Raw genomic sequence first — 18,707 nt, 5'->3', positions numbered from 1 at the left:
TCCGATTCAATTCTAACAAAATTCCAATCATTTGCTCACCAAAATAATTAATGATATGTGGTAATGTTCTTTCACCTTTCTGCTTCTGCCTTCTATGCTCTTCCATTTTGTTATTCTAGTAGTTTTTGACCTCGATCGTATCATTCTATTATTCAGTGGCCCTATCTTCATTGACATATTTATAATGGGTTTTCCGAGCAGGGAATGCTTCTGGACCTTCACAACTATCAGAATACATAAAATGAAAGAACTACTACAGTGAGATTGTATTTATTAAATTATTCTGTCGATGCCTTATTGCTTGAAAGGAATTCAGTTCTAGCCTCGCATTCAGCCGGATCAGGCATCTTATAGCTTGAAATATAAAACGGGGAAGCATTTACAAGCACGATTAATTTTTCTTCTAGAAAATAGACTTCGTGGCTCATCAAAGAATTGCCTACTGCTTCGAATTTTCGCTTGTATGCTCGGCATTCGATGGAGTTTTTACTTGTGATCATTTTCATCTCCCAGGCTCCTGATCACGGAATTATATATCTACGTTATTTTTAAGCAAAAATTACCTCATTCAGTGTGACAGCTTTTCAACAAGACTTCGATAGGTCGATAACACAAGCTTCTGCGATCCAGAAAAGTTTAGCTTTCTAAATGTTCTGATTCTTCATCAGGTTCTTTCCCAGGTTCCACTGCTGCTTCAACAGTTTTCAGATTTTCAACAGGTTCCAATTTGTCAACTAATTCTGGTTCATCATCTTCAACTAGTGCGTAAACCACTGCTGTTCTAGAAGGTGAATACACCAAGAACGAACGAGGCAGGTCATCATACCATCCTTCCTGGATAAGGCCCCATTGGGATAGGCAATGGTATATAAGAGTAAAGAATTCAGAAATAAAAATAGAGAAAAAACTCAAAACTATACATGAATTTTGTTTCATTACGTAATGTGGTAAGTTGAACTTCTATTTGGTGCAATTACATACATGGATTTTGATTTTGATACAGAATCTATAAACCAATAGCATTGTTATCGACGTGACACTATTTTAGGCAAGTAAATACAAACAATCATGTTTATCCAGTGAGCAAATAAGTCGAATTATCTGTTCTTTAAAATGTGCCCACTTGAATCAAAATCAAAATTTCATGCATAAAATTGCACCGAATTAAAGTTCACCTATCACATTGCACACTTGATCGAAGTCCATGGGCAATTTTGATATTTATCAATTATCACATAGAAGTATCTCCAGAGAATTTACTTACAGAGCTGAAGTATTCAGCAGTATGGTTAAGCCTATTGAAGCCTCCAAATAATGGATCATCTGAATCCAATACAATCTGGAAGAGGGGGGGAAATATTAGCCATTGCATGGCAAATAGCTTAAACCTACTGGATACAAAATGAATGATCCATGGATATGAATAGTAACTGGAGTAAGGTGGGATAACAAAAGACATGCAAATTCTTTTGAGTTTCAAACTTATGAACCCACAAAACATCATACCTTGTACTTTCCAGGCTTTAAGCAGCCCACCCGGTAGTCAAAGTAGCTCTTATGCCAATGGAAGTTGAACACGAAAACCAGGTTGCCTCTTTCAAAGACAATAATCCTATCTCCTTCATCCTTCCGTGAGATATATTGGTGCTCAGAAGTCATGAACTGAATAAAAATGTCAGCCATGCATCATTTTAACCAAGTAGAAAGAAAAGCTTATCGAGTCTCCAGGCTACCCTATTTGATTTGGATAAATCCAATTGTGTGAAACAGGTGATGGTAAATGACCAATGATTAACATGGAGTATATAACATCAAAACAGTAAAGCACCAGCAATACTTACACCATATTTTTCTTCGAGATGCTGCATTGCCTGGTCAAATTCTTGCATCCCACGATACCTCAGATAGTCAGCATCCCCCTATGTGCATATAACCAAATATATCAATGCATTGACACATGCTAACTCAGAGACAAAGCAGAGACATGCATTTATACCCTTGTACATTTGATTGGTGATAATAAAATACAAATGCATACAATTCTTCCAGTCCCTATATGAAAATAAAATCACGTAGCTATAGAAGTTTTAACAAGCTGTAATACAAGCAAAATATGAACTAAATGGAAACTTACGAGATCAAACCTCCGTCGGCATTTATCATAACTGTAATTATTCCCGGGGATTACTGCCCCACTAGGAAGATGCTGCTCACCCCTTGGAAAATCAATCCACTCTAAAGAAAAGAACAATGGAGAAATTATAGGCTAGAGCACAGCATTCAAGAACCACCAATTTCCACAATTCTATTATAAAGAATGAAGGGAAGATTTGCATCCATTGGACCCTTACCAGGATGTCCAAATTCATTTCCCATGAAATTCAAATATCCTTCTCCACCTAGTCCCATTGTAATAAGCCTAATCATTTTGTGTAATGCTATCCCACGATCTATAAGTGGAGTACTTGGTCTATCTAGAGCCATAAAATCATACATATCCTGCAAAAATAGAATTTTGAAGTTAACAATATTGAAGATTATAAAGCCAATTTGACCCTCTTTTTTAATATATATAACTTAGCAAAAGCCAATATAATTGCAAATTTCTAATGGCTAAAGATCAAGGAAAGAAAATACTAATAAAAACATCTCCTATAGCCAGTTATCTTTCAAAGTATGTAATACTCTTCAGCATAATATAAGTAAAAACATGTTTAACCTTATCCATCAACCAGAATGCTATTGTTTTGTCACCAACTAGAGCTTGGTCATGACTTTCAGCATAAGCAACACACTTTTCCATCCACCTCCTGTTGGTGAGTGTGTGAATAATGTCACCCATTTTCCAGTCTTCATCTCTCTTCCTATATGGCATAACAAGGCAAAAAGAACATTTAGTTATCAAATATCTCACAAGACAGTGAATTAAAGGTCATCACAAAGTAAAAAGTTTTAAATTGGACATATAACACACTTAAGAATCTCAATCCATTTATCAGCAATGGCCATGTGAAGACGGTAATCAAATCCCACACCACCATCTTGGACAGGAATGCAGAAAGTAGGCATTCCACTTACCTGTAGCACACACAATGATTAGAATAAAGAAGATAAAGCATATCGACATTCACCTCAAGAATTGCACATCTTTGTAACAATTTCCTCTCGGTGTTATTCCTTTATTTGTTGACTAAAAGTTACTACAGTTGGCTGCCAACTGAACATTCCTAACAAATTAATGCTAATATTTCCATAGGGTAAAACAAAAGTTATGATTGGTTGTTCTTGTAGCTTTTTAGGTGAATAGTTTTTGGAGAAAAGATGAAATTTGTGAAACAAGGACATTTACGATTTCTAGAAATTATTGTTCCTCCTGTTCTAGTGTTTCGGGAATTTCAATTTAGGCATCTTTTGTTATAATGTTTCCATAATTCTTGGTCTACAATAACTGCATCAAGAAATTTAACTACTCTTCAGTTCACACTACAGTATCAAATTTACTTAATTACCCGCAACTAATCTACTTCTTCATTGCATTCAATTCAATTGATGCATAAAGTGGGAAAGAATGAGCAAGAACATGCATAATAAAGTTTGGCAGGCCATGCATGGAAAAGTAAATCCGTGCAAACTTTTTCAAAACCATTTCTATTCCTATAACCACATCGAACACGCAAAAGTGTCTCGAAACCCATTAAAGCAATGGGTCCAGTGGTAAAAATGTTGCTGTATAAGACACAGATGGCTTAAATTGAACATCAGAATTCAGGAATAGATAAATCTTAAAAGACGAAGAATGCTCAAGATGATTCTAAGAAGAGTTACAGAACATACATCTTCACCAATGGTGACAGCCTCAGGATATAGCCCATGAATCATATCATTAACCAGCATTAGATAAACAACAGCATCTACATCAGTGGCAAATCCGAAGTATTCATTGTAATTTCCAGTAAATGCTACCTGCAGAAAGTTCAGGAAAACAAATGTTAGGGACACACGCACCCTTTGGTCCTCAAGGAAAAATTTGTTAAGCAAAAGAACAGAAGAATGATGCTTCAATACTTGCAAGAACCTAAACCTGGGCAGTTAAATTCTGAATATACGAGTAACTTATTATATAACACCAATGGATAATCTCAAATTCACTCAAATATAATACCTGCAGACCATGATGGGTGTACATCATTGAAGTCACACCATCAAATCTGTACCCATCAAACTTATATTCCTCCAGCCACCATCTTGCATTTGAAAGAAGAAACCTTAGTACCTAAAGCAACAATTAAAAGAATAACATTTACACACAATTAAATTGGAGGAAGCCAAAATCTTTCAAAAATCTATTTGTTAATAAAAGTTCAAGTAGAAGTACATACCTCCCAACTTGCATAATTAAAAAGGCGAGAATCCCACATCCAGTGGTGACCCCTTGACCCCGAGTGGAAGTAATGAGCATCAGTTCCATCGAACATGTTCAATCCATCTAACGTATTATTTGAAGCATGGCTGTAATCATAAAATATGTTAGACACTGTAGAAATACCCGACAATTAGGAATTTTATTTCAGTTAGAAGTCTAATTTATTTATATTGTAGATAGTTTCCATGTGTATTTAGAAGCTAGTGTCCTAATTAGTCTGTAACAGTTGGTATCACTCCTAGTAGGACTCTAACTAGTTAACTTGCAAGTGGATATTAACTGTCAAATACGAAGCAAATAGAAATGTTGAAAGGTTCAAAGTTAGACTGGTGACAAAGTGATTCACTAGATCATATAGGATTAATTACCAGGAGACATTTGCTCCTATTGCCAAACTAGACACAATACAAATATTCTTGTCATTGACAATCAATGAAGAGTGGCCTTTATATCAACTAGACATAAAAATTGCATCTTTAAATGGGGATCTTGAAGAAGTCTACATGGAGATACCTCCAAGCTTAGAAAGTCATGTTAATGGCTTCAGAGTGTGCAAACCAAAGAAATCACTTTATGGTCTAAAACAATCTCCTCCTACATAGTTTGATAGGTTTATCAAAGCAGTGGTCACTTATGAATAGAGTCAATGTTAAGTATATCACACCTTGTTCATGAAAGCCTCATCAAAAGATAAGAAGACCATTCTTGTTGCCTCATAACAGGAGATGACACAGAAGAAATCATTACGCTAAAAGGTTGACTTGCTGTTGACTTTAAAATCAAAGACCCTGGTGCTCTCAAATACTTCCTAGGGATGGAGGTTGCTCAATCTAAATCAGGAATTGCAAATTCTCAAAGAAAATATGTCCTGAACTTGTTTACCAAGATTGAATGCTTGGGTGCAAACCAACAGAAACTCTCATGGATCCAACCTAAATTTAAGGGAGAATGAAGGAGTATCGGTTGACAAAGTGAAGTATCAAAGACTAGTGGGCAAACTAATCTATCTTTCACACACAAGACTAGATGTTGCATTTTCAGTGAGTATTGTCAGCTAGCATACAAATGATCCACGAGAAGAGCATCTAGAGGCTGTAAACTGAATCCTAAGATACCTAAAGATGATACTAGGTCACGATTTACACTTTAAAAGGAGTGAAAACCGTGAGGTAGAAGGTTATAATGATACAAGTTGGGTTGAAGAGCTAACCGTAAGATCAACCACTGGCTATTGCTCAACTGTTTGGGGCAGCCTTGTTATATAGAGAAGCAAAAAACAATCTATAGTTTCAAGAAGCATTGCAGAGTCTGAAGTTTAAGCTCTTGCCTCAAGAATTTGTGAAGGAATATGAATCCAAAGACAATTAAGGATGATTCTAAGGACTATTTTAAGGTGAAAAGTGAATCAATCAGCTATACGCATTGCCAAAAATACTATCCATCATGACACAAAAAAGCATGTAAAGATTGACAACCACTTTATTTCAGACAGTTAAAAATAGAGTTGTTTAATTGAGTTACATTCCTACTCAAATGCAACTTGCCGACATTCTTCCTAAAACCCTTCCAAAAGCTAACTTTGATGGATTTAAGTCTAAGCCGGGATTATATCACATATACACCCCATCTTGAGGAGTGTAGATATTACAAACAATTAGGAATTTTATTTCACTTGGAAGTTTAATTTATTTTAGCATATAAAAGTTTGATTTATTTATAATTTATTTATATTGTACGATTAGGATAACTTTCTTAATAGATAAGATAAAGTTTAGGAGAAAAATAAGGAAGAAAAGAAACCTAATAGGGCTCTAAGTTGTAATCCATAGCCTATAAAAACAGGTTGTGTTTTTTATTTTTCAATGAGAATTTTGATTAGAAAAATTCGTCTTCTATCAATTTCTTCTTTTTTTTATTCCCTCAATTTCTTAACCTCTCACAGATACAAAGGTAGATGAGAAAACAAATTAGTAAATTTAACCATATAATAAAAATGAACTGAGGCTCGTAGTAAACAACTGCTTTTGCAACAAGCTGACAGTGGACAATTATATTATAAAGTTCATAGGATTCTATCAATCATATTTACTCAATCAGTTACAACTTTGCTTTCTCTTGTTTAGAATTATTTTTAGCAACTTTATAGCCAAGAAAAAGCAACTACAGAAACTAAAAAGCAAGACTGATTACCAACAAGAGCCTAAATTCTCATAGCCACATTTGCGTCAAGTCTATTGGAAAAATGATCATAGAGACAAAACAGGAAAACCATGAGTAAGTTTTTAACTTTTCACTTTTTGTACACGGATATCTAACTGTTACCTGTGCACAATGTCCATAAGAACAAGTATCCCCAACTCATGAGCCCTATCTATCAGCGACTTAAGATCATCTGGCGTTCCAAAGCGGCTGCTAGGTGCAAAGAAGTTTGTCACATGATACCTGCAACATATTAAATGCAACTTGTTACAGGTAGAAGACATTAGTTTCCATCAATGAAAACCAAATTCTGAAAATATACCTGCTTGTATCCACAAAATAGCAGTTGGAACAAGTTTACAAGCTTACAAACATAAACAGCAACAAATGGACTTGAGTTAATATTATGACAGAGGTAATACCCAAAGCTAGCATAATATGAGTGCTCTTGAATAGCCATGATCTGAACAGCATTGTACCCAAGCCTTTTAATACGGGGAAGAACCTCATCTCTAAAGTTGGCATATGTGTTAATAATTGGCTCCTGCATCAGAGTTGATAATACCAAGTGAAATGCAACATAGAAAAAAAAAGATCAAAGGTCTTTGTGCAACAAATTTTATATGGATGATATTGATGGTATGCATGAAAATTACCTTTTAGCATGTTAGTCATATTATATACTATCATGATAGTCCTATATTATATGCAAATACCATTATCACATAGCAAAACATCACACATACTGCTAAAAGTTGATTGACGCAAAATCAAACGTGAACAACCAACAGAATGGAACTACCTAAACAAAGGATAAGGATTAGTAGTATGAATCTACTTTTGTAAAAGCAAACATCTTAAAACATACTATATTGTAATTTCTGGCCTTTTCCATAACAACCCAGGTTTTGCCTGGTGGCTGTTTTAACTCTTTAAATAGGGTTGAGATTTAAGGTTTGCACCCTCACATGTAAAAAAACCCATGTGTACTTAAAAAACGAATGCAAGGTTATTTCCTACATTTGAGAACCCTGATTGTCTTTTCGCTGCTAACAACTTAGAACAATAAGACTTCAGAAATTTTTACAGAGCAAGCTCTTAAAACTATAATCTTGTAATACCATATCCTAGGACCTTGTGACTCTAGCCCCTTCTTCAAGAGAAATAAAGGCCTCTTTAAACCTTAGTTGAAAACCTGATTATCATAAGGACAAGATGTGAAATACTGATAAATTTTGGTTAATTGCAAATTCAAAATTCTTAATGGGATTTCCATGCGGGTATAAAATCCCAATTAAAAGCAATCCAACCAATTTATATTTCATTTATTTGCAACTTCTATGTAAGACGTTTCTAGAAAAAGCAGCTAGCAGAGATCCAAGTCACTAGCTATTAGGCATTTGCCTTTATAATCACTTACTAAAGTAATACATAATTAGTAAAATCCAAATCAAAGGACAACAAAATTTCATTTAAGCAAAGAACACCAAAAGTAGGTCATGCAAAACTATATAGATTTTTTATGGTAAACTTAATTCACAGAGTCTTCTCTCCAATAGAGGCCATTCTCCATCAGGAAACAGGATGGAACTAACAGCTTCATTCAGAAATTTACTTGCATTTTGATACAGCTATACTATTTGATACTCTTTATCATGTTCAATGCATGTTTAAAATGTTCCTTTCCTTTCTTCCTTTTCTATATTAGAGGAAAATTGATGATCTAAATATGAACTAAGATGATTTTCCTGTAAAATGAATTTTCATAAAAAAACTAATGCTCTGCTTTCAGTACTAATGCCTAGGAGGAACACTTGTTTGTAGCAAGTCTGGAAAGAAATGGAATATAAAATATGATTCCACAGATTAAAGCATTCAACAAAGAACTCTATGAACTTATGGTCCTACTTTAAGATCAAATAAACCATATGCAATTAAGCACATACAAGGATTGACTAAAAATTTTCTACATGCAAGGGAAAAGAGAGATACCGGACTACTCATTCCAACATGGGACTCATAAATTCTAAGTGATTTGGGTCTTATTGGCTGAGGGTGCTTGAATACATACTTTTCCTGTCACAATAGAAACATCATTATTAATAAGAGTACAAATATTTGTGATAAGAAACATATAACAGAACAGACTGAGCTAAGTTGATCATGCTATGCAGTGATTAAACTGGAACAGAAAGAATGTAATTCAGAAACTGAAGAATGTAATTCAGAAACTGACTTATATATTAAAGTGAACCAACTGAAATTTTCTTAAAAGGTTTTATAGAGGGAATTAGTCTAAACATTAAGGTTACAAAGGAAGAGATTCATTGATCCAACCTCATTGCATACTTAATCTAAGATGAATAAAAAATCATTGCGTTTATGTAGTCATATTTGTGTGCATGTGTGCTTATGTCCATGCATCTTCACAAACAATCAGTCAATTTAAGATCATCGAAACATTAGTTGGTACTTCCTATTTTACTCAAGTACCAAATATTTAAGCAACTTATAGTTAGGAAAGAATAGTCATCTTATGTTTCCACCAAATTCTAAAGATCAAACAAACAGTAACAATACCTCTTCTGGCGGATCATAGTATATTCCATTGTATGGGATTTCACCTGGTGCTTGAACAGAGAACTTGATCCAAGCCGGAATGGAATCCTTAATCCCAGATGGAGTTTCCATACGAATCTACAATTATATGGTCAAAAAGTTAAAATAGAATTGAAAGGAGCTTTAAATCAATGGTGTTGACATGATCTCAACAGTCCAGATGCAAAAGGATGATTTTCCTTCTTTGTCTGTCTTTTCTTTCTCTTCTTTTAGGTGGGAATTAGTTCGATTTGAACCAAGCTACCTTGAATAATTTTATTTGACTTGGAGATCAACCATAAAATACATAAATGCCAGCACAGAAAACACTTTAAATGCTGACAGGCAGATAATTATATGGTATTTTTCTATATTTTATTTGTTCTGCCAAAGTTTCAGAAGATTAATCCTGCAGTAAGTTCTTTGATTGATTTTAGATTTCCAGAAACAGTTCTATACGCAATCCTACAACAAGAAGAGCTTAAATCATTAGTACCAGCAAACAGTGTGCATATTTTAAGATTCTAAAACATCTCGGCTACATTGGAGTTTTGATCAATGCAAACAACCATAAGTACATGACGGGCATAGATAAATTTTGTTTAGTGAAGCAAACTTGCAAGGGTTGTTGTAACAATCCAGCCACAGAAAACGTTGCAAATTAGATATGTAGAACTGATCTTCTATCAAACTCAACAACTAGCCTTCTCTAATGCCCTATTTATCTCCAAATTACATAACAAATTCTTATTATATTAGAAATTATTTCTACAATTAAAATATTCTTGATTAGTTAAAAAAGAAGGAAAACATTTTAGCTTTCTAACTAGTTTAGTAGCACAGCTTTGTGGCATGAATTCTAGAGAAGGTTGTTAGAACAAAACAATTTTTAAATTCAATGGAGATATCTGCCAATTAGACATGCAATAGGATCAATATAGAAAACCAAGTCATACTTCAAGGTTCCAGGTCCACAGGTTATGATCAAAAGGCTAAATAAAGACATTGCTGAAGTACAAGGAAAGAGATGCAATTTCTATAGGTTCTGTTTTCTCTGATATCAAAAATAGGAAAAAGGAATAATAAACAAGTAGCAACCGAAGGCAAAGGTGCCAACTTTCAAAAGCGAACTTGATATTCATCCACAGGGAATTTACCTTCACTCGAGAACCATGAGGAATTGGTGGTGAACCATCAGCATTGTTAGGCAAAAAGATCTCCCAGACACCAAATTCATTCTGTCAAAAAAATTAATATTTTTGAATTGAACATTTAATGGAAAATAAAAGCAGCATGTAAATTTGGAAAGAGATCACAATCAATGTAAGTCAACATGGCTTACTAAGCCCTTAGAACACAGTCACCGTCCTTTTTACAATTGGGACTGCATCCATTAAGTACGTGAATCTGCTGATACAATTAATTGTTATACAGACAAGCTAACTCTTTTACTTCATTACATAAACTTTGATAGCGTTAATGTTTTAAATTTTCAATTTCAAGCTTTGAATAATATCAAACAGTACTAATCGTTGGCTCCTCACACAAACAAAAAGATTTTAATGTTCAGATCTAAGATTAAGCTGAGTATTTTGAAAAACCCAAGCTTAAATGAGTTTTAACTTCCTTCAGCGTGAACATGTAGAGAATATATATGAAAACTTGGACTCGTGAAAAGATGACATTGCAAATAGAACAATTTCTCAAGGCATACATGATAAATCTTAAATAACATCAATCAATGTCAGAGAGCTGAAGTAGGGGAACAGTAGCTCATTAAAAGCAACACAAATGATGCAGCATTCATCAGTAAATTTGCAAGAGGGCTGCTCAAAACGGAAGTACTATATTACTGATATATTGAGATCTCTGAAGCACCAATACTATTGTTAACTGCATAATGTATGACATGTATTAGGAGAAGACAATTCACTGAGCAGTCAAAGAAAATAACTTTTAGGTGCACTTACTAATGTTCAATTTTTAAGTACTCCACTATACTTTCTGTTAAGTAATCCATCAATGGTAGAACAGTTCATCAAGACATGGAAAATATCAATTAACAAGTCATGGACACGCAACATTGGATTCGTACAGAAGAAAGCATAACATACCCGGTTCATAACATCAGCATTAGGGTTCCAATTATTAAAATCTCCAATTAGTGCTGCTGACTGAAAAAGAAAATGCAATGAAATTGAGAAGAAAACAACATCAAAAAGTTAAATAAGACTTTTCTGATAGGATGGAAGTCAACAATATATTAAAATCTATGGTTAAATCTCAAATTGTTAAAAGGATCCATAACAAACCTTAGCTCCTGGTGCCCACTCCCTGTAAGTTATTCCCGTCTCACTGAGAGCCAGATGAAATTATGATCAGAAAGAGCAACATCAACGAATGAAAATGATTTCTGATGCACAAAATGTGAACAACGAATGACATTTTCAATGAATATTGAAGTTAACAAGATTGTCATAAGCAATGTGATACAAAGAAACCATAAAATAAACATAGAAAGATATTCATAAATAAATAAATAAATAATAAAGATAAAAATGACAATAGAGAAAGGAGTCAAAGGACTAATTTTATGGGCTGTGATAGAATCTCATTTCTCACTTGCACCAATGAATCAAATATTTACTCATATTCTTGAGCATCAAGGAACTTCTTTTTTAGATTAAACTGTCTGAATTATAAACATATAAAAGTAATGGTAAATAATCGAAAATGTTCCAAAAAAGTAATTACAAGAATATTCCAACACTAATTTTATTAATGAAAATTGTTTATTTGAACCGGAAAGGGTAAAATACAAAAAGAAATGACATGCAACCATGGGACAAAGCAACAAAAATATGCAACACTACAACTACCGGACAAGACCATGCTAACAACCAGATATGGGAAGAAAGCTAACCTGAGTGTGAAGCCAAGCTTCTCGTAGCCACGAGAAAACACCTCTAAACCTCCTTCATACTTATCAATTTCCTCACGAATTCTTTTGTATTGTGCATACCTGTAATTGGGCAAAATGTACAGGGTAATCAAATCTTGATGAAGTTTCTAACAAATTCAATTCAGTATATAGAACATTAAAGTAGAAGTAAGTTTAAAATGTTTTTGGATCACTTTCCAGCACAAAATATAATCCTCTCCTTGGTGTTTGAATACACAAATACCATTAACAGCTTGTACACATCGATTTAAGCCAGCTGGATAATACCAATACACTTCAAAATCAATATATGATTCAATTTTTCTACCACCCTCAGAAGGTGGGGGGACCAGATAGAATCTAGTTAAACAAAAGAATAATAGGAATAGGAAACTGCCACATGGCCCTAAACAACGAAAACAAACACAAAAGTAACAAACTGTGAATGCTCTTTCAAGTCTACTCAAAACCTAGAGTAAATACTAACTGCAAGTAGGAGACATGCAAATACAGATTATTCACCAAGTTCCTATGCAGATACCAGTAAGGACCTCCAAAGACCACCACAAATCTGGCACAATGCAAATAAGAAAACACAGTGTACAAGCAATGGAAAAACAAGATAACCAAAGCATTCCAACAAACTAGAGGACTAAAACCTGCAGCCATCTTATGAAGGCCAGAGGAGACTCAACATCTGAAATCAAATTATCGCATGATACATACAGAAAGTAAGCGATAAAGGATTATCTCACCGGTAATCAAGATGTTGACGGAAACCCGACAGTGATGGATCTATTTCATATATTCTCTGTCCTGTGCCGGGAGGGGGAATGGATCTTGGCTTCGCTTCACTTTTCTCAATGCTTACTTTCTGGTTTGAAGGGGCAGACAACTCCTCAGCATGAGCCTTTTCAACACTACTTGCAGGGCTAGATGGAACAGATTCTTGTTCCTCAGCCTCGGTCTTCTTATTGTCTTCCATTTCTCTACTATCTACATCATGAAATACCTATAACAAAATCATAAAGAGATGAGAAAGATATAGTCGAGTATTTATTTTTATTTTTAAAATTAGTTACCTGTAACCAACAGAAGTTCAAAGATAAAAACTGAGAACATAACACTCCATGTCCTTCTTCCACAGCATTTTATTTCATTTATATTCTACGATAATTGTTCTTCCAAAAACAACATAGTTCAGATTTAGAACCACAAGATTTCATTTTTTCAATAATAAGTCAAAACTTTTTTAGAGAACCAACAAGCTTGATTGACATCAACACCATCTCAAACTTCAATTTTCAATTTGCCCCTATACATGCATTCTAGAAAATTCAACTGCACACAGTTTAAAACTATAATTAAACATTTTCATGCATAAAAATATACAATCTGCAAAAATATTAGCAAACCTGTGGATTATCTGAAATAGTGCTAGGGCTTTCCAATTCATCTGTAAAGGATGATGAACCATCATCCTGATCACCAGGAACAAGCACTTTCTTGGATGCAACAGTTAAGGGTGAGGAATCCGAATCATACGAAGAGTTTTGCGCAAAGATCTTCCCTACAAGCAAGCATCAAATCAGTTTTCTACACAACAGACATCAAATTACCATGAAAGCAGTCATCATCCATAGAGAATTCTTTTGACAATACTAAAATTATACAGGCAAATTAGGAATCAATCTTCCTTAGAGAAGAAGAGGAATCAGAAACAGCAATTATATTCATATGCTCAAAAATAAAAGGAATGATCCAACTATGACTTTCGAACAAGCTGATAATGGATCAAATTAAATACACCCATAACATATTCAAAAGTATAGATCTTATTTTCCGCCATTTCACTTCTGTCATCCTTTTCAAAATTCCAATCCCACCTTTAAACTAACCTTCCCTCGGTTTAAAAGTATTACTTCTTCATTTAAAAAAAAAACAGAAACTTCTTCATTGCAACTTTTTTACAGCGGTAATGTTCTGAACCAGGCTGATCAGTTCGCCAACAATCCACCTTTTTTTAATTCAATAATACCGCCAATAACACACAAACTACCATATGTAAATCAAAGAATAGTTAACTATTAATATACTATAAATATTTTGAATGCTAAACCTCATAAAGAATACGAGGTCGTTTTTGGAAACAATTCGCTTCAGCATTTCCAACAGGACCATACTAATACTTCAACTCTTTCAAATCTCACTTAATGTGTGTGTGTGTGTGTGTGTATATATATATATATCAAAGCATCGTATTTTGAGCAATTAATTTTGCTAACGCTAACAAAAAAAAACTATTTCATCAATAAGGTTTATAAATCAAATCAAATCAAATAAAAATATATGAGGAAGAAAAAGAAGAAACAAATTTTCTGGAAAAAAATACACGAGAGGAAAAACTATTAAAAAAAAGTATAAAGAGGAGGAATACGTGAAGTCTGATTCTTCTTCAACAAAAGAGAGAAACTGCTACTTCTACTAGAGCCATTGAAGCCAGACTGGCTGGACCGGTAAACCAAAGGAGCAGAAGGCAAACGTAATCCAGGTACACTGTAAACCATTACTTCGTCTCAACTTTTGTTTAATTTTCTGTTTGAAAAATAAATTAATTACAGATCCAGAAGAAAGAAGAAAGGAAGATTTCTCGCCACTTAAAGTTCCAAAGCCCACCGAGAGTAGCGTGAATGAAAGAGAAGGAAAAATGTAGATTTTTTATTTTATTTTATATTTCCAAGTAAATTACTAAATGAAATAAGTAGTGCTACGTGTGATGTGTAAGTTGTATAGGGATGGGTGTGGCTGATAGATTTGGCATATGGGACCCGTCCACAACTCATTCTCCACCGTCCAACTCTTGATTGATCTATTCATCAGGTTGACACACATGGACCCGCCACGTGGACTCTGCTTCACTGGAAGAAGAAGATATGAGAAAGGAACGGATGCTATTTTCTTTATTTATCTTTTTCCAAATAAACTTCATTATTACAAGGAAAAGGTACTTTTTCATTTGTATGAAATGAAAACCTTCCCTTTTTTGGCTACCCAACTTTTATCATCTTAGAATTATAAGAATTATGTAAAAATATATATTTGTATGCTTTTAAGAAAAATAAAATAAAAATAATTTCTTTAGATACTTTATATTTGTAAAGTGTATGTGCGTTGTCAATGATTAAGAAAGATTATGAATAGGCCTATAAACGAACCGAACATTCAGTGAATCATTCTCTAATCGTTCGGCGGGAAATTCGTTTATGTTCTTCTATTTATTAAACGAACGAGTATGAACCATATTTTATGTTCGTTTGATTAAATACACGAACACGAACAAATGGCTAGTTCGTTATTTACGTTCGTGAACGTTTGATAATCTGTTCACTTATGCTCGTTCGTTTATATTCACCTCAATCTCCAAACTTGTTTAAAATATTAAGACCTAATAAATTTTAACCTTAAACTCATTAATATTTTAAAATCCAATTAATTTTAGACCTAAATAAAAAATACCCAAATCAATTAAAAAATATATAAACTTTAAAATTATTTGAAAAGAAATAAACTTTTCTTAAATACAAACCTAATTAGTTTTATGTTCGTTTATAATTTTAACTAACGAACATGAACAAGCTACATTCCTTAACGAATGAATGCGAATAAGAAATTTCGTTCGTTTGTTCGACTAAAACTAAATGAACGAACATGAACATACATTTATTCATGTTCGTTTGATTTGTTTTGTAACACCCCCAACCCATATCCGACCCGAATACGAATCTGAGGTGTCACGTTGACTATTCAAAACATGTACTTTTATAATAAAAAAACCATAGAAAATTTAAAACTTTCCTTCTATAAAGTTATTCTTTTACAAAAACATGTTCAAAACATTATCAAACTCCATCAGAGCATACATAACTACTGACTTGTTTACATGCCAACATACTAAATTACATAACAAGACATACTTTATAAAATATATTTCTGATCTGATCTTCGAGTGGAGATATGCTACTCCGCTGGTCTTAAGCTTGATCCTTTGCTTATCAACACCTACGTGTAAGACACTTACACGTTAAATTATAGACTTATTGAGGCATGTAAATACATAATAGAAATATAACGAATTAACAAATGTGTGCCCTTATCATGCAATACAATGCTTGTGTCCATACATAAATCATCATTAATATACTTATCATTGCTTATATTATTACCTCTAATTTCTTGATATCATATAATCATATATGTATATATATATATATACTTAACATTTCTATATACTCAATAATGCATTAATATTTCACAATTCCTATCATAATATAATACAAACATCATACATCAATTCATATAACCAATTATATACATGTACACATATCATCATTATTCTAATCACATTATTGTCATTATCACTATCATTAATCCATTTAGAGCATATAATTTGATCTTAACCTTTGAAGTACTTTCTACGATATCTTTCACAAACAAAACATACAATATCATACAAGATTTCCTTATGTTATTTCTTTGTTTAGCCCATGTAAACTTTTGAGAACTTAAGGTCTATGAGTTCATTGAGGTTGTGCGCAATGTTGTCACCACAACTCGTATAAATCCCATTAGGGGCGCGTAGAAATTGTCCCAAAGGACCATTATGTCCCGAAGGACTACATATCACATATGTCCCAAAGGACCACGTAGAACTATTGACTCTTGGCATGCCAACTATACCTATAGCTCTCATAACACATGACATGGACATTATCTTTTATATCAGTTCACATATTCACATAAGCACATAGTTTACTTTCACGTAGCATATTTCCATGAAATTCACATTCGCATATTACATAGCTTCTCGCATTTACTTGTATTCTTTTTCACATAGCTCATAGTCATGGGTCTTATCTCATAAGCATATGTTCACATAATTCATAGTCATGGGTCTTACCTCATAAGCATATGTTCACATAATTCATTTAACATTCGAATAGAGACACATATAAATCATATCACATTTTTCTTGTATTTATATAGACATGTATTCAAATATATCCCTTTCACATATCTTTTATCATATATCTTATCTCTTATGATTGCATAACCTATTATCACATATACATCCATTTACATGGTTCACATATAAAGATGTATTCAACAATTATACATATACATTTACTCATATACATCCAGTACCATATCACTACATGTTTACGTTCTGGTACTCATATCACCTAATATCGGAATTAGACTCATCACAAGTCTTAATTCTTTAAACATAACGTACACTTAATATCATGTACTCACCTGGGTCTCGATGTACACTATCAATCTCTTATTCTCTTACGAATCTTACTCTGACGACCTATCCGAACTTTGCTTCCGATCGATATCTACACGAATACGAAATTTAATGAATGTCGAGATTCGAATTACTTGATACGATTCATATCAATATAAACCAAATAAAACTCCAATTATAACTTTTCAAACTTAGAGGGTATCGGTACCACCCTCAAGGTACTGATACCTCTAGGTTAGGGTACTGATACCCTACCCAGATACCGATACCAAAATTAACTTCGATGTTCCCCATTTATCGATACCCTCCACATAGGTATCGATACCTCTACCACAGGGTATCAATATTGTTCATACAGGTACCGATACCCCATGCATCACTTCCTCATAAATTATCTTGAGGTATCAGTACCTACTCAACAGGTACCATTACCCCTTGCCCAGATTTCCATTTTCAAGCCCAAAAATTAAACACTTACCTCCAAATTCTACTTGTTAACTTTTTCCTTGTGCCTTAAAACGCATCCATATACATACAAACCCTCTTTAAAAATCATAACACTTCATTATCTTTCATAACTAACCATAATTCTTGAATTAAAGAATTTCACCAATTTTACCATGTGTTCTAAATTCATTTCTATTACTTCTAACTTCTTAATTAAACCCCTGACAAGTCAAAAATCTTATTCAAACTCTAAAAACCACTCCATCTCAACAATTCATCTTAAAACTCATTTTACAAATTCCTTCTTAATACATTCATCTTATTGTCTAAATCCCATATAAGCTTTCCTTAAGCTTATTTAGTACCCAAAGAATCAAAACCCACTTAAAAATTCAAGAAATCAACAATAAAAATCCAACTTACCTTTGTAGCTAGAGCCCACGTGAAGAAGAGGAAAGTAAAAAGAAGAAGAAAGCTTCTAGATAGCTCTCTTCCCACATGTTTCACTCTTATTTAAGGGGAAATATCTTTTAAAAGAAAAAAACATAATACCCTTTCAATCTTTTCATAATTACAATTTAATCCACTACTGAAATATTCCTATTTAAGTCCTTGAACTTTTCAATTTTCCTAAATTGATCCCCAAAATTTCAAAAATTCTCATATTAGTCATTGACCCGGATTTCGGGATGTTACATGTTTACAAGCCTAATTTTAACTATATATATATATAGAATAAATAATTAAAAGCAAAAGTGAATATTTTTAAAAGTAGGTAACTTTTTTTAATT

The 18,707-nt window shown here is 33.4% G+C and overlaps 1 protein-coding gene across 1 annotated transcript; it reads right to left on the bottom strand.

Annotated features, from left to right (window-relative positions):
* Nucleotides 1-269: 269 nt before the first annotated feature.
* On the bottom strand, nucleotides 270-14,843 carry LOC120200845 (1,4-alpha-glucan-branching enzyme 2-2, chloroplastic/amyloplastic-like). Its single transcript, XM_039201594.1, has 22 exons — nucleotides 14,599-14,843; nucleotides 13,577-13,731; nucleotides 12,917-13,173; nucleotides 12,144-12,242; nucleotides 11,533-11,575; nucleotides 11,335-11,394; nucleotides 10,378-10,458; nucleotides 9,203-9,319; nucleotides 8,615-8,698; nucleotides 7,045-7,166; nucleotides 6,746-6,865; nucleotides 4,380-4,509; nucleotides 4,163-4,273; nucleotides 3,835-3,963; nucleotides 2,975-3,078; nucleotides 2,720-2,864; nucleotides 2,352-2,499; nucleotides 2,135-2,235; nucleotides 1,842-1,919; nucleotides 1,507-1,662; nucleotides 1,265-1,339; nucleotides 270-834 (listed from the first exon to the last, which is right to left on the bottom strand). Exons 1-22 carry the CDS (start codon nucleotides 14,726-14,728, stop codon nucleotides 637-639), a joined length of 2,643 nt encoding a protein of 880 aa, XP_039057525.1. The 5' UTR covers nucleotides 14,729-14,843; the 3' UTR covers nucleotides 270-636.
* Between the last annotated feature and the right edge of the window lie 3,864 nt (nucleotides 14,844-18,707).

The sequence above is a fragment of the Hibiscus syriacus genome, unplaced genomic scaffold (assembly GCF_006381635.1).
Source record: "Hibiscus syriacus cultivar Baekdansim isolate YM2019G1 unplaced genomic scaffold, ASM638163v2 tig00006570_pilon, whole genome shotgun sequence".
Lineage (NCBI taxonomy): Eukaryota > Viridiplantae > Streptophyta > Magnoliopsida > Malvales > Malvaceae > Hibiscus > Hibiscus syriacus.
Note: the sequence above shows the minus strand (reverse complement) of the source record. Positions and strands in the feature narration are given on the sequence as shown.